At 41.2% G+C, this 15,887-nt stretch overlaps 1 protein-coding gene across 1 annotated transcript in view; it reads left to right on the forward strand.

Moving 5' to 3' along the window:
* The first annotated feature begins 2,905 nt into the window (after positions 1 to 2,905).
* Positions 2,906 to 15,887, forward strand: part of nt5e (5'-nucleotidase, ecto (CD73)) — an 18,317-nt gene continuing 5,335 nt past the window's right edge. Inside the window, exons 1-3 of the mRNA XM_028440695.1 lie at positions 2,906 to 3,253; positions 6,234 to 6,456; positions 7,764 to 7,952. Of these exons, the coding sequence (XP_028296496.1) occupies positions 2,909 to 3,253; positions 6,234 to 6,456; positions 7,764 to 7,952 (757 nt within the window). The 5' untranslated portion in view covers positions 2,906 to 2,908. The remainder of the gene's footprint in view (positions 3,254 to 6,233; positions 6,457 to 7,763; positions 7,953 to 15,887) is intronic.

Below are 15,887 nucleotides of genomic sequence, written 5' to 3' on the forward strand. Positions count from 1 at the left end.
ATTTATTACAGACTTTACATTATTTAACACTTTATAAACAGTGTATATTTGTGGAGCTTGTGATTGGATGATTTTTCATGGTGACTTACGTGGTTCCTTCTGCTGTGGTAGACGTTAAAATATCAGTTATTAATCTAACAGAACGTGTAACTGTGTCACATCCTGATGGTCTTTATGAAGATAAACTCTATGTTATATTTTATAACATATTTACAACCAGTTCTCTTAGTTTTTATCACCAGAACATCTTCATTCATCATCTCTGTTCTGTTGTTTCTGGGTTTGTTGCTGATGTCAGCACTAATCACTAATCACTCAGGTCATTTCAGGAGGAAGTTCTCACGAAACTAGTGACAGCGTTCAGTTTAATAAGACATCTTTAATTATTATTACAGTAAAATATGGGATATTTACGGGAAAATAATAATTCGAGAATATGGCGGGAAGAGGGTAAAATACAGGAGTTTCCAGAACAAAACAGGATATTTGATGGTATGTCATGGATACAAATACTGAAAAGATAAAAACTAACAAAGAATAATAGAAGGTTTGGATCTTAATGGTTACTTTACCTCAAGCTTTTTTAAACCTTTTTACTGAAATTATTTTTGCTTCTGTTGCTATGGAACTAAACACTGACATTTTAAAAAGAAACAATAAAATAAAGTTAATAGTTAATCACGAGTTGAATCTACGTTTAAACAATTCAACTGTTGCCATGGCAACGAACTCTCGAACTACGTTTCTATGGTAAACCAAATTGGTGAAACCAACTGCATCTACGGCTACATCATAGTTTCAATTGTTTAATTGACTCCGAGTGAATTAAGAACCAACAAATATTTGTCTGTCTTTAATGGTTTGATGACCAAATAAACCACAATTTCATACTTTAAAACGTGATATGTCACAGTTTGTACCTCCATCTTCAGCAAATCTTGACATAAAAAACCCTTTAGATTAAAAATGTGTCAACATTTCAAATAAATATCCAAATTTTCTGCTTCAATTCCGGATATATTACGGTTTTAGCATTAGCCTTAGCCACAGCCTAGCATTTGTAAGTGTAAATTACGACACAGTTTAAAGCTACTGAACAGAATAAAGTGTTAAAGATTTACCTTTCAAACGGACCCGCAATCACTTTCCATCGACTGTGGATAAAAACCAAGTTTAAACGGATGAAACGGGCAGAGTTTGAAGGAGCTAGCTGAGCTAGCTAGCGCACAGGTGTAGCGGATGAATCTGTGACGCGGGTTAATCAGTGGGACAAGTGTCCGCCAATTTTAAAACTACAAAAATACAAATTAATGAATATAAACTGTATTTATGTGAAATAACAAATAACATGAGCCTTTAAAGCGCGGTTATGTACCTGAACTTTATTAATATGACACTTATAGGAAACATAAAGACTTATATTTTATTTATCACCTAAAAAAACCAGCCCTGACTTCCTGTATTTGATGTATGAGGCTACATTTGAATATTAGGCTTAGTTTTAATTCTAATTGTTTTATATAATTTATTATTCCTAAAAATGATGTCAGATGTGTCTTTGGATTATGTAGGAGAAAAGAAAAGAAAAACAGTGATCAAAATAGTTTATTATCATGTATTATCCTGAAGTATTTCTATATAATATTTATTCATATTCATATTCATATAATATTTGTGTAGAAGTGTGTGTGTGTGTGTGTGTGTAGAAATGTGTGTGTGTGTGGTGTGTGTGTGTGGCGTGTGTGTGTGTGTGTGTGTGCGTAGAAATGTGTGTGTATGTGTAGAAATGTGTGTGTGTGTGTAGAAATGTGTGTGTGTGTGTGCGCGTGTGTGTGTAGAAGTGTGTGTGTGTGTGTAGAAATGTGTGTGTGTGTGTGTGTGTGTAGAAATGTGTGTGTGTGTGTGTGCGTGTGTGTGTATAAGTGTGTGTGTGTGTAGAAATGTGTGTGTGTGTGTGTAGAAATGTGTGTGTGTGGTGTGTGTGTGTGTGTGGTGTGGTTTGTCTGTGTGTGTGTGTGTTTGTGTTTGTGTGTGTGTGTGTGTGTGTGTCGCTGTGTGTGTGGTGTGTGCGTGTGTGTGTGTCTCGTGTGTGTGTGTCGCCTGTGTGTGTGTGTGTCGCCCTATGTGTGTGGTGTTTGTGTCGCCTGTGTTGTGTGTGTGTGTCTCCGTGTGTGTTGTCTTTGTCGCCCTGTGTGTGTGTGTGTGTGTGTGTGTGTGTGTGTGTGTGTGCGTCTGTGTGTTTGTGGTGTGTCTCCGTGTGCGTGGTGTGTGTGTGTAGTGTGTGTATGTTTAGAAATGTTGTGTGTGTGTGTGTGGAGTCATTTAAGACAACCATTAGACCAGGGCTTCAGTGGATCTTTTAAAACTTGTACTTTTCAACAAACAAAGCCTTTCTGTTTCTTGCTGATTGTTAAAATGTCCACCAGGGGCAGGAGAGGAGTAGTTTATCAAAACGTCATTTAAAAGGAAGTTGACAACAAACTCAGCTTTAAAATTCTTCCCAAAGAAGCTGAAACAATGAGTTTTATACATGCGAATAAAATTCTAACATAAACAATTCAGTCTGTGAAAACTTCATTTGTTGAAGTTGTTCATCTTATTCAAAATGTCTGCAAATGGTTTCATATTCACGTTCAACTTTTATCAAAGGGGGCGGGGTCACAAACATGTGAGCGTCACATGATCTACATTTATGTCAGCATTAGAATAATCTCTTTTTTGGACTCACTTTGGGGGCCGCACTACACGAGTCCATGGGCCGCATGTGGCCCCCGGGCCGCCAGTTGCCAATGCCTCCATACGTTCTTATCTTTGTGACTGATTGAACGCACGTGGCTGCTGTTGATGAGGGGGGCGGGTCTCCATCAGTGAGGAGGGGGGGGGGACACACTCTGCTCCTCACTCCGTCATGGACGCACCGCAGCGCGCACTGCCCCGCACGCTCCTGCACCTCTTCGTGCTGACCCTGTGCGCGCGCCCGGTGGCCCCCTTTGAGCTGGTGCTGCTGCACACCAACGACGTGCACGCGCGCGTAGATGAGATTAGCGTGCACGCCGGGAGATGCGGCGGCGGCTCGGGCGCGTGCTTCGGCGGCGTAGCGCGCAGAGCGGCGAAGATCAGAGAGATCCGCGCGCGTGAGTCGCACGTGCTGCTGCTGGACGCGGGAGATCAGTTTCAGGGAAGCGCGTGGTTCAACTTCTACAAAGGAGCCGAGAGCGCGCACTTCATGAACGCGCTGCGCTACGATGCCATGGTAAGAAAACCCTCAAATAACCCTAAGGGCCCTTAAGAAACCCTATCCATTGGCAGAGTTTGAAACTCTGGCTTATTGAAAGCAGCCCACGTGATCAACGATTGACCTCAATATGTCCTGAGAACACAGATTATGATGACACTCTACCAGAAGCTGAGAGAAGTCAGTACAAGGAGAAACTGGGTCTGATCGGTGAGAATGAAACCTACAACGTTCCTGTTGACAAATGGAATGAAGATGTGTCTTATTTCCTAGGAGTGACTCATCCTGACATTGTGAACGACCTCATCTTTACATCTATAGCTCATACACTATAGACATATGAAAAGTTAAGGGACTGGAAGTTTACAGCCAGTTTGTTTGTGGCTGCTTTTATTCATAACAGACTCCATGTGGTTAAATCCAGGGTAAGTAGGTTAATTTTTCATAATTCATCTGTAATATGAGTGTGTAATGCTGGGTTTTCTGAATCTGAGCTATTTTATTGATGACATAAATTTGTGTGAAAAATAGATCTGCACACCTGGATCAATGCAAATAAAACTATTTAATTTCTGCAGCTTTTGGTTAAAGGACCTTCATCAGGGTAACAAACAACATGGCTACAATGACCAGGATGATGTAATACAGTTAATCAGTCACACCTTTGCTGTAGCACTCAGCAGATTCTGTTCTGTACAGGCTTGTTGTTTTCAGGTCAGTCCAGCACAGAGTGGTTCTCACAGGTATCCTGAAGAAAGACTGTTAGAACACCTAAACACAGCACTAACGTTTACCATGACTGTGGGATTTCTGTTTCACTATATACAGTTGGTCTCAAAACATTTCCTGCGGTGGCTTGTTCTTCCTTCATGGCACAGGACCGTACATCACGTGACCTGTGAGGTCATGGTCTACATGTGAGATACAGTTTAACATGGAGGGATAGACTAGCTGTTAGTTGTCAATCACTAAGTTAAACATCAGGTAGGATAGAATAAAATGATTCATATGGATTAAAAACATAGATTATGGCATTTAAAGTCCCTAAAATGTAATTCCACCTTCACTGATTGTCTATGTGCTCCCGTGGTCGGTGGATGTTGATTTTGTTGCAGAGGAGGGAGTAGATCATCACATCACTCAATCCACCGCTTTATATCCAGACTAGTGTGCACTAAGCGCAGGATTAGCTTGTTCTATGTTCCAGCCACTTGTTTTCTCAGTGCATCACTACAAACAATAGACTTATGTGTCCACAGATCACCCGCAGTGTCCGCCATGTTGTAAACAAACAAAGCTCTGAGCTGCTACAGGAAGTAGGAGCGTCAAATGTCATCGGCTGCTGGTCCTTTAAAACTTTTTTAGTTGGTTTTATTTTGTGAACCTTTGGATTTTATATCACAATTTGTATCATTTCCTAGTCACAGTGTTTTTGGCACTAAAAATATTTGAATATTATGTAAATTATATTTTTTGAATGAAAACTTTGATCACTACGGGGGGCAATTCCCCTGCAAACTCCGCATATGACCCTAACTCTAACCCCCATGGTAAAAAAACCCTAAGGATCCTTAAAAATCCCAAAGAACCTTAAAGAAGCATGGGACAGCCATGGTAAGTGATCCCCCAAAGGACCCTAAGGACCAATAAGAAACCCTTACCCCCATGGTAAGAGAACCCCAAAAGAACCCTACAGACCCTCTCGGAACCATAACCCTAGCCCCCATGGTAGGAGAACCCACAAGAATCCCAAAGAACCCTAAAGAACCTTAAAAAACCTAAACAACCCATACAGACCATAAAATAAACCAAAGAACTTTAAAATAAAATAAAGCACTTAACTTTAAAAGCACTCAGAAAGAATCTTAAGGAACCATGGGATAGCCATGGTATGAGAACCCCCAAGAACTTTAAGTAAGTAAGTAATATTTATTTATATAGCACCTTTTACAGACAGAAGTCACAAAGTGCTTCACAATACATACAGTGCATACAATACAATACAAATTACAGTTACAGTCACAAGAATATGATGGTCATAAAACACCCCTTTATCACTGGAATTTAAAATGCTTTCTGAAACAAATAGGTTTTCAGTTGGCACTTAAAAGCATCAACGGAATCAAGCAAACGCAAGGAAAACGGAAGATTGTTCCAGAGCGTTGGCACGACCGCCTGGAAGGAGCGATCTCCTCTGGTCTTGTAACGGGTACGGGGGACCCTAAAGAACCTTAGAGACCCGAAAAAATAACCCACAAAGAACCTAAAAGTACCTTAAAAAACCCAAAAGAAGCTTGAGTACTTATGGAACAGCCAGTAGGAGAACCCCAAAGAACCTCCAAAAACCCATAAAGAACTTAAAAATCCAACAAACCTTAAATAACTAATAAAGTACGTTAAATAACCTTAAAGAACCCACAAAGAACCATGGAACAGTCATGGAGGGAGAACCATTTAGAACTTACCAGGATGTGCTCCATGCTTCTACTGGTACATGATTTCTGATCTCACTGAAGAACCTGGATAACATAGAGGATCTATCCAAAACAAAGATCTGTATAAACGTGAACGTTCCATGAGACAGGAACCTGGTACCACCGGTACTGGTGTCATCGCTACTGGTGTCAAATGATCATCAATGATGAAAAATAAAGGTCTTTAGATCGTGGCTGAAGGAATTTTCAATGTAAAGTTACGTTTCTAACTCAGGGAACGTGGAGCCGTCTCCATGGTAACGTGACTTTCAGGTTAAGTCTGTCTTACTGGTGTCAGTGGTACTGGTATCACTGGTACTGGTATGGTACTGGTGTTAGTGGTACTGGTGTCACTGGTACTGGTTCTGATGTCAAATGGTGTACTGGTGTCAAATAAAAACAAAGATCTTTAGATCGTGGCTGAAGGAATTTTCAAAGTAAAGTTATTTACTGACTCTGAGAACGTGGAGCCGTCTCCATGGTAACTGACTTTCAGGTTAAGTCTGTCTTTGGACCGTTTGCAGGTTTTTGGGAACCATGAGTTTGATAACGGAGTGGAGGGTCTGATGAAGCCGTTCATGGAGATGTTAGCTTGTCCTGTTCTCAGCGCTAACATCAGAGCTGACTCAAGCCTGGCCTCCACCTTTGGCTCCGCCTACCTGCCTTATAAGGTGTTCACCATCGATGGAGAGAAAGTGGGCGTGGTCGGCTACACGTCCAGAGAAACGCCCTCTTTGTCCAAACCAGGTGAGTGTGAGCGATGATTCCACTAGGAGAACATTTCAGGTTCTGGTTATTCACAGGTTCTCTGTGTATATTTAATTCAATTCAATTCAGCTTTATTTATGTAGCGCAAAATACAACAAAGTCATCTCAAAGCGCTGAACAAAATATAGTCCATAGTAAAAAAGAAGAAAGAACCCAACAAGATCCACATGAACAAGTATTTAGCGACGGTGTGAAGGAAAAACTCCCTCTTTTTTATCGGAAGAAATCTCCAGTGGAACCAGGTTCAGAGGTGGCAGCCATCTGCTTAGACTGGTTGGGGTTAGTGAACAGAAGGACAAACAGTGTAGGATAGAAGGATAGTCCATCCGAGTGTTCCAGACTAGTTATCTCCAGCATCAAGACACCTGAAACAGAAAAGAGAGCAGAGGGCGAGGAGAAGGCACAGACTGCAGGAAAAACTATATACAGTATATATGGGGTGGATATCAGTGTAAATGGTGTGAAGTAGTGTGAGCAGTATGATGGGTATGCAACAAGGAACAGAAGTGGGGGGTTGTCTACAACCTGGCACAATCGTGTCCCTGGACAAAACATCTCATTGCAGCCCATTGGAGCTATGTGTGTAGATGGTGGATCATGTTTGAATATAATGTTGGTATTCTACTATATAATCCTAGTTCTTAGTTCCTATTTTTAGGTTTAGAGCTTTTTTCCTAGTGTTTAGGTTAACGCTATTATACGTATACGCTTTAGTAAATAAGGCACGGAGAAAGAAAAAAGTCGGCCTGACCGCTTTCTTCTTTTCCCCCAATGTTACAGCTGACTGTTCCTTGTTCACCAGCTCTGACTTTTTAGAAAGGACTGGGGCACATCTTGTGAAAGTGCCAACAGCCTCCGCTAGAGGGCGCCACCGTTCTGCGGATGATGCCTCTCACGGTGAGGAAGCCGGAGCGCTTGACCTCTCTTTCCCTGAGGATAGATGGGTGGAGAGCGCTCACTGCTCCTCCCTGGGTGTTACGGACAATATCAAAGGGATACAGGCTGCAGTTTGCATCTGTTCCCTCGCGGTTCGCCGGTGTATTACACTCACAGGCCCGAGGAGGTTCGGCCTGTGTGTTAAGAGAGGAGATCGCTTCTCTGCTGCACGAGGGCTAGCTGCGTGGTCCCTCCCGGTTGGTAACGGGGAGGGGACCGGGATCCGTCCTATCCTGGATTTAAGGGCCCTGAACAGGGGCCTCAGGAAATACACTTTCAGGATGCTCACACATTCCTAATTTGCAGGTTCTGTGTGTAATTTGCAGGTTCTGTGTGTGTGTAATTTGCAGGTTCTCTGCTGGTCTTTGAGGACGAGGTTTCCTCTCTCCAGCTCCAGGTGAATAAACTTCAAACTCTGGGCGTGAATAAAGTCGTGGCTCTGGGCCATTCTGGGTTCTCCGTGGACCAAGAGGTGGCTCGACGGGTCCGCGGGGTGGACGTGGTGATTGGAGGACACACCAACACCTTCCTGTTCACAGGTAGCTCTGCCCCCTGGGCGTGTCCCGTCTGTTCTCAGCCAATAGCAGCACAGTTACCTCATGGGACCAATTAAACTAGTAGAAGAAGAATCAGAATCAGAATCAACTTTATTGGCCAGGGGTGAATGAATACACACGAGGAATTTCTTTTGGTGACCTGTGCTCTCTCAGGTAGTATAACATTAAATAATAACAATCAACTAGAATAAAGAAAAGTAAATAAAATAAAGAAAAATAAATGAAAAAAGAAGTATAAACATAAATATAAGAGTAGTTAGACTAATATGTGCAAACTAAATAAAAATAACAAGATAATAATAATAATAATAATAATGAAATAAAATAAGAATACAATAATAACAATAATAAGATAATAGTGCAGTAGTGCATTGATGAGTAGTGCAGTAGTGCATTGATGAGTAGTGCAAATAGGTGAACATTTAAATGAAAATATTATGTACATGAACATTCACAGTGACAGGTTGTTCCAGGGTTGATATGTTTAGTTCCAGGTTATTTCACAGTAACAGAAACAGGTCTGACACTCTATGACTGTATAGTGTTGATCACAGTGACAGCCTGAGGGAAGAAACTGTTTTTATGGCGGGAAGTTTTGGCGTACAGTGATCTGTAGCGTCTGCCGGAGGGGAGGAGTTTAAACAGATTGTGTGCAGGGTGGGAGGAGTCTGCAGTGATGCTACCTGCCCGTTTCCTGACCCTGGACAGGTATAAGTCTTGGATGGAGGGCAGATCAACACCAATGATCTTTTCTACAGTCCTGATTATCCTTTGTAGTCTGTGTTTGTCTAGTTTGGTTGTAGATCCAAACCAGACAGTGATGGAGGTGCACAGAACAGACTGAATGATGGAGGTGTAGAACATTATCAGCAGCTCCTGGGGCAGGTTGAACTTCCTCAGCTGTCGCAGAAGTACATCCTCTGCTGTGCCTTTTTCCTGGTTGTGTCTATGTGGGAGGACCACTTCAGGTCCTGTGAGATTGTGGATCCCAGGAACCTGAAGGAGTCCACGGTAGCCACTTTGCTATTCAGAATGGTAAGGGGGGTGAGTGGGGGGGGATTTCTCCTGAAGTCCACTGTCATCTCCACAGTCTTGAGCAGGTTCAGTTCCAGGTGGTTCTGACTGCACCAGAGATCCAGCTGTTCCACCTCCCGTCTGAAGGCAGACTCGTCCCCATCCCTGATGAGACCGATGATGGTGGTGTCGTCTGCAAACTTCAGGAGTTTCACAGAGGGGTCCCCTGAGGTGCAGTCATTGGTGTAGAGGGAGAATAGCAGTGGGGAGAGAACACACCCCTGAGGGGCGCCAGTGCTGAGTGACCGGGTGCCAGATGTGATGCCTCCCAGCCTTACTTGCTGCTTCCTGTCAGTCAGGAAGTTGGTGATCCACTGACAGGTGGAGGCCGGCACTGTGAGCTGGGTGAGTTTCTGGTGAAGGATGACCGGGATGATGGTGTTGAACGCAGAGCTGAAATCCACAAACAGGATCCTAGCGTAGGTCCCTGGGGAGTCGAGGTGATGCAGGATGTAGTTCAGTCTCATGTTGACTGCATCCTCGACAGACCTGTTTGCCCGATAGGCAAACTGCAGGGGGTCCAGCAGGGGTCCTGTGATGTACTTCAGGTGGCTCAGTACCAGCCTCTCAAAGGACTTCATGACTACGGACGTCAGGGCAATGGGTCGATAGTCATTAAGTCCTGTGATGGCAGGTTTCTTTGGGACTGGGATGATGCTGGAGCTTTTGAAGCGGGATGGTACTTCACACAGCTCCAGTGATGTATTGAAGATCCGTGTGAACTAGTACTAGTTAATGTAGTTTAAAATGAACTTAAACTTCAAATTATTCTGTTGAAGATGTTAAATTATATTACGTGACATTTCTGTAGTTTATTATAGGAATGTAATGTATCATTAATACTGCTGATCATACACTGGTTCTGATGGTTTTAAACTAGTGATTTTATTCTGACTAGATTCAACTGAGCTTTTCCTAAACTTTTTCAACCTTTTCAAATGTTTTTTACTCTTTTCTTTTATTCTATTTTGATGTGTTTCTTCTTTAACTTTTTGAAAAAAGTGTATTTAGATTTTTACAAAATGTTTCAACATGTTTCATTTCAGGTTTCTTCAACTTTTTCAACTAATTTCAACTTTAAGTCAGAACCGCTTTAGTCAAAATAAATGATTTATTTACAATAAATGTGAATTTTTATTTACATAGTGCCTTTGAGCACTGTACATGGATATGCATGCATCGTATATTTGGCAGTATGGGTCTGTTCTGGGACCTCCTTGCCCTTTCCACAAGCTCACGAGGAAAGCCGGAGGTAGGGAGAGCACTCCTCCCTGACCTTCCCTGAGCCTTGGCTAAAGCCTAAAGCAAGGAGAGCGGTTTAGCAGAAACCCCCTGGAACAGATCAGAGCATATGTTAATGACAAAAATGGCACCCAGTTAGTTGGATACATACTGACCTGGAGGAGTTGGGTTGGAGGTGGGTTGCGAGATGCTTGCTGAGGTCGTAAGAGGCAGATGTTGCGATTTAAGTAGTGCTTCCTGTATGCTTTGACCAATAAGGAGCCAATCTAGGCTGTCGGTTGATTGGAGGTGTGGCTGGCTTGATGTCCGTGGCCTGCCTGAACTAACGCTATGCTCGATTTCTTTGCTTTTTTCTTTAGCATTTGTTCACATAATTCAATGTTTTTCTAACTTATCTTAACATTTTTCAGCTTGTCTTTTTGCAGCGTTTCAACCCCTCCATCCTCAATTTTATTTTCTTGAGGAAAATAAATTAAATTAATCTAATTCTATGGAACAAGTTTTAGTGCTGTAACATCAAGTGTGACATCATTAGAAGAAGATTTACAGTGGAACGTTTAAACCTTTCCAACAGTAAATTATTACACACACACACACACAGACATGTGCATGTGTTCCATAAATATCTGTTTAACTGGAGCTTCATGTTTCAGGAGGAGGATTTAGTTTAAATGCTGACGTTCACAGAACTTTACTGAGTTCACAGATATGGAGGAGAACTTTTAAACATTAGAACTTTAGGAGAACTTTTAAACATTAGAACTTTAGGAGAACTTTTAAAACATTAGAACTTTAGGAGAACTTTAGAGGAACGTTAGACGTTAGGGGAACATTAAGGGAACGTTAAGTTCAGGACTGAGCGGTGAAACCTTGTACAAACACGTGTGTGTTGCCAGAGATGATTCACTGAGACCAACGTCTCTGTTTAGTCTCAATCTTCACTGAGTCACTGTGGTTATGTTAATGTCAGGGTTTGTTCCGTTTCTGAGTTTGTCCACATCACTTCTGCTGCTTTCCTTACTGTAAATATTTGAAGTAGTATTTTTTGTCCAAATTAAACGTGTCTTGTTGCCATAAACACGCTCACTAAGGGAAGGATACAGTTATATACACTTTAAAGGTAAAAGCTTAGCAAAGAAAGAAATAAAGAAAAGTATCATGATTTCACTGTATGCGTGTGCGTGTGGAACCATGTGGCTGTAGTTACATTAGGCCCGATTGGAACTTTGATCCAATCACTTGATTCTGAAGTCTGTGGTTCTTCTCTTGGGCAGAGCGACTGGCGAAGAAAGTCTGTAGCAGCAAAGCTTGGTTCTCGGCCTTGGAGTGGGTCCAAAGAAACTGTTTCTGGGCCCTGTCTGGTCTGTTGCTGGGTTTTCAATGGTTGTTCAGTAGCAGCAGTTTTTCTGGTTCTAGCTGTGAATTCTTTACGTGGACTAGTTCCAGCTGCATGGTTTGCTCTCTCGTGGGCTTTCAGTGTTCGGCTCAGAGCAGTCTTGGTTCTTGAAGTCTAGTTCTTGGTTTGGTTCAGCAGCAGTTACAACAGGAGGTTTCTTCTCTGGACATGCAAGCTTATTTAAGGAAATAAAAACACTTTGAGGTCACAAAGAAAATAAAAAGATACAAGAAGACATACATACACCTCAGTGGGGCTGGAGCGACCAGCACCACCGAAAATCCAGTGATTTGAACTTTGTGCTTTGGTTTTATCGTGGTTTAAACACTTATTTGGTCGACGTGTTTTCGGGAGCCAATTAAATTGTTTGGGTGGTTCATGGGTTGTGGATTGTCAGTGGGTGTGTTCTTATGAGTTTGAATGGAAACTTTTGGAAAGAGAAATATGTGAATAACTCAGAACACAGTTAGATTATAACCATTGAAGCAAAGATTGTATTTTCCCGAACAGTCTGATACTAGACAAGATTTATGAGAGATATTCTTTAAAAACACTTTTTTTAAACAACTTTAAAACCTAATGATATTTTACCCCCTCGTTTATTGTGGGTGCTCCGTTTGGTCCTGTAACTTGCTCTGATCAGTCCATAAAAAATAGGCAGATTTGCACAGAAACCGTCCTATTGATCTACCATTGATCTGAGTTAATACAGCTACACAGTCTGTCAATCAGTCTGCATTCTTTGAAGATGATCTACTGACCATCATCTAGTAGGGCTGAGCAGCGCTGTGTCAGCACACGCTCATATGTCACCATCAGTGATCAAGCTTAATTTAGGCATCTGATCAGCTGATTCTGGCCTGACATCAATTAGACACGAGGCTTTGATGTTAAAACATGGACTGAGAAGAGATCAGTGGAGCAGTGAGTTCAAAGCGATATTGATCCATGGTCATATACATATATCCATCTCTACACACACACACACAGCCTTTTTTCCATCTCCGTTGTGTTTTCTGTCCACATTTACTGCAGTGATGATCTCTGCGTGCGTGTTTGCACCTCCTTCTCAGTCGTACTATTTTCAATCACCGCAAACAGTTCCAGATTTGGTGAATCACATTGCTCCCCCTGCATACATTTATTTGCATGTCCTTATCCTATATTTTTGCTCCCCCTGGGAGCTCCGCCTACTATGCATATTGATTAGAGGGAAACACGCTAAATGGAATGAGGGCGCATTTGGAAGCGCAGCGCGGGGCACACCTGATACCTTGGGCTTTCTACTCCTTATTAGCACGTGGAGTGACGTTTGCCCTGAGGCAGACTGACAGAACCAAGGCTACCAAAGTGCGACATCGGCCCCTCCCACCACCACCAACACTCACTCACTCACTTCATTCAAACCACTAATTAACCCAGACTCAACTAAACTGTGATACAATGTTTGGTTCATTCAAATAGTTTCTAACATCATTCCAGACCTTCACCATGTCATTCACAATCAGATCTTTGATATGTTTAATCATTTGTTTGAGCTGTGTCAGAATCTAGTAATGAGATATGATGTCAGTAGTAGTAGTACTGTAGTAGTAGTAGGTATAGTAGTAGTAGTAGTAATAATAGTGGCAGTAGTAGGTATAAGTAGTAGTAGTAGTTGGTGTAGTAGTAGTGGTGGTAGCAGTAGTGTAGTAGTAGTAGTAGTAATAATAGTGGTAGTAGTAGGTGTAGTAGTAGTAATAATAGTGGTAGTAGCAGATATAATAGTAGTAGTAGTAGTAGTAATAATTGTGGTAGTAGTAGTGTAGTAGTAGTAGCAGATATAGTAGTAGTAGTAATAATAGTGGTAGTAGTAGTAGTAAGTATAGTAGTAGTGGTAATAGTAGTAGTAGATATAGTAGTGGTGGTAGTAGTAGTAGTAATAATAGTAGTAGTGGGTATAGTAGTAGTAGTAGTTGTGGTAGTAGTATGTATAGTAGTAGTGGTAGTAGTAGGTATAGTAGTAGTAGTAGTAATAATAGTGGTAACAGTAGGTATACTAGCAGTAGTAGTAGTAGTAGTTGGTATAGTAGCAGTAGTAATAATAGTGGTAGTAGTAGGTATAGTAGTAGTGGTGGTAGTAGTAGTAGTAATGGTAATAGTAGTAGTAGATATAGTAGTAGTAGTAATAATAGTGGTAGTAGTAGTAGTAGGTGTAGTAGTAGTGGTAGTAGTAGTATTAATAGTGGTAGTAATAATAGTAGTAGTAGTAGTAGCTATAGTAGTAGTCCTTATAATAATAGTAGTAGGTATAGTAGGAGTAGTAATAGTAGTAGTAATAATAGTGGTAGTAGTAGTAGTGGGTATAGTAGTAGTAGTCGTAGGTATAGTAGTAGTAATGCTAGTTGTAGTGGTAGTAGTAGTCGTAGGTGTAGTAGTAGTGGTGGTAGTAGTAGGTATAGTAGTAGTAATAGTAGCAGTAGTGGTAGTAGTAGTCGTAGGTGTAGTAGTAGTAGTGGTAGTAGTAGGTATAGTAGTAGTAGTAGTAGTAGGTATAGTAGTTGTAGTAGTAATAGTAGTAGTAGTAGTAGGTATAGCAGTAGTAATACTAGTTGTAGTGGTAGTAGTAGTAATAGTAGTAGTGGGGTAGTAGTAGTAGTAATAGTAATAATAGTGTGGTAGTAGTAGGTATAGTAGTAGTAGTAGGTATAGCAGTAGTAATGCTAGTTGTAGTGGTAGTAGTAGTAGTAGTAGTAGGTATAGTAATATTAGTAATAATAGTGGTAGTAGTAGGTATAGTAGTAGTAGTATAGTAGTAGTAGTAGTAGTAGGTATAGCAGTAGTAGTAGTAGTGATAGTAGTAGTAGTAGTGATAGTAGTAGTAGTAGTGATAGTGGTAGTGATAGTAGTAGTAGTGGTAGTAGTAGTAGTGGTAGTAGTAGGTATAGTAGTAGTAGTAGGTATAGTAGTAGTAGTAGTAATAGTAGTAGTAGTAGTAATAGTAGTAGGTATAGTAGTAGTAGTAGTGATAGTGGTAGTAGTAGTAATAGTAGTAGGTATAGTAGTAGTAGTAGTGATAGTGGTAGTAGTAGTAATAGTAGTAGGTATAGTAGTAGTGGTAGTAGTAGGTATAGTAGTAGTAGGTATAGTAGTAGTAGTGGTAGTAGTAGGTGTAGTAGTAGGTATAGTAGTAGTAGTAGTAGTAGTAGTAGGTATAGCAGTAGTAATAGTAGGAGTAGTGATAGTAGTAGTAGTAATAGTAGTAGTAGTAGTAGTAGTGGTAGTAGTAGGTATAGTAGTAGTAGTATTCGTAATAATAGTGGTAGTGAAGTACGTGACCCGCGTATTTTAAAGGAAGTTTGGGATTACGGGAATAATTTTAAATAACCCTGAAATATTAACTTGAATAACTTTATCAGTACAAAAAAGTTTTTAATATTGATCTTCTTTTTTTTTTTTTTTTTAACCCAAACAAACTGCGACACAGTGACATCATGAACCTGGAACCAGAAGTTGTGCGCTCAATACCGCGCTCATTCCCAAGAGGGCCGTAATCCTAAAATTAATGTTTGTAATGTTTTTCTGCACCAAATTACTCCAAAATAACTGATACACACACTTGGGGCATTTGGAACAAGTTGACTAAGTTTCAGGTCGACCTCATACTGCGTCTGGGAGAGTATTTGTTACACACACGCACGTACACAGACCTTTTTGCTTTATAGATAGATGAAGACAGAAGTTATTGAGATTAGAAGGATCAGCACCGGGTGTTTTAGGATTGGAGGAAGGATGAGGGAACAGTTCCAGTGATGAGAGAGGAGTGGATGATGGTTCATGGGAATCAGAGAGGGGGGGGGGGGGCTTTGACCAGGAATGTGGGGAGAGGGTCCAACTGACAGGAGGATGGTTTGGACTGACGGATGAGATTCAGAGGGAGAAAGGAATGAGTAAATGGGAAAGGATTCTGGTGGGGAATGGGAAGAGGAGAGTTTCTGACTGAGGTGGTGATGGAATAGGAGTAGTAGTAATAGCAGTAAAAGGTAGTCAGTAGTAGGTATAGTACGGTTTATAGTAGTAGTAGTAATAGCAGTAGTAATGGTGGTAGTAGTATGTGGTCGTAGTAGTAGTAGTAGTAGTTAGTAGTAGTAATAGCGTAAAGGTAGTAGTGTAGGTAAGTAGTTTATAGTAGTAGTAGTCGTAGTAATCAGCAGTGAAAGGTAGTA

Source organism: Gouania willdenowi (genome assembly GCF_900634775.1).
Source record: "Gouania willdenowi chromosome 24 unlocalized genomic scaffold, fGouWil2.1 scaffold_320_arrow_ctg1, whole genome shotgun sequence".
Classification (NCBI taxonomy): domain Eukaryota; kingdom Metazoa; phylum Chordata; class Actinopteri; order Blenniiformes; family Gobiesocidae; genus Gouania; species Gouania willdenowi.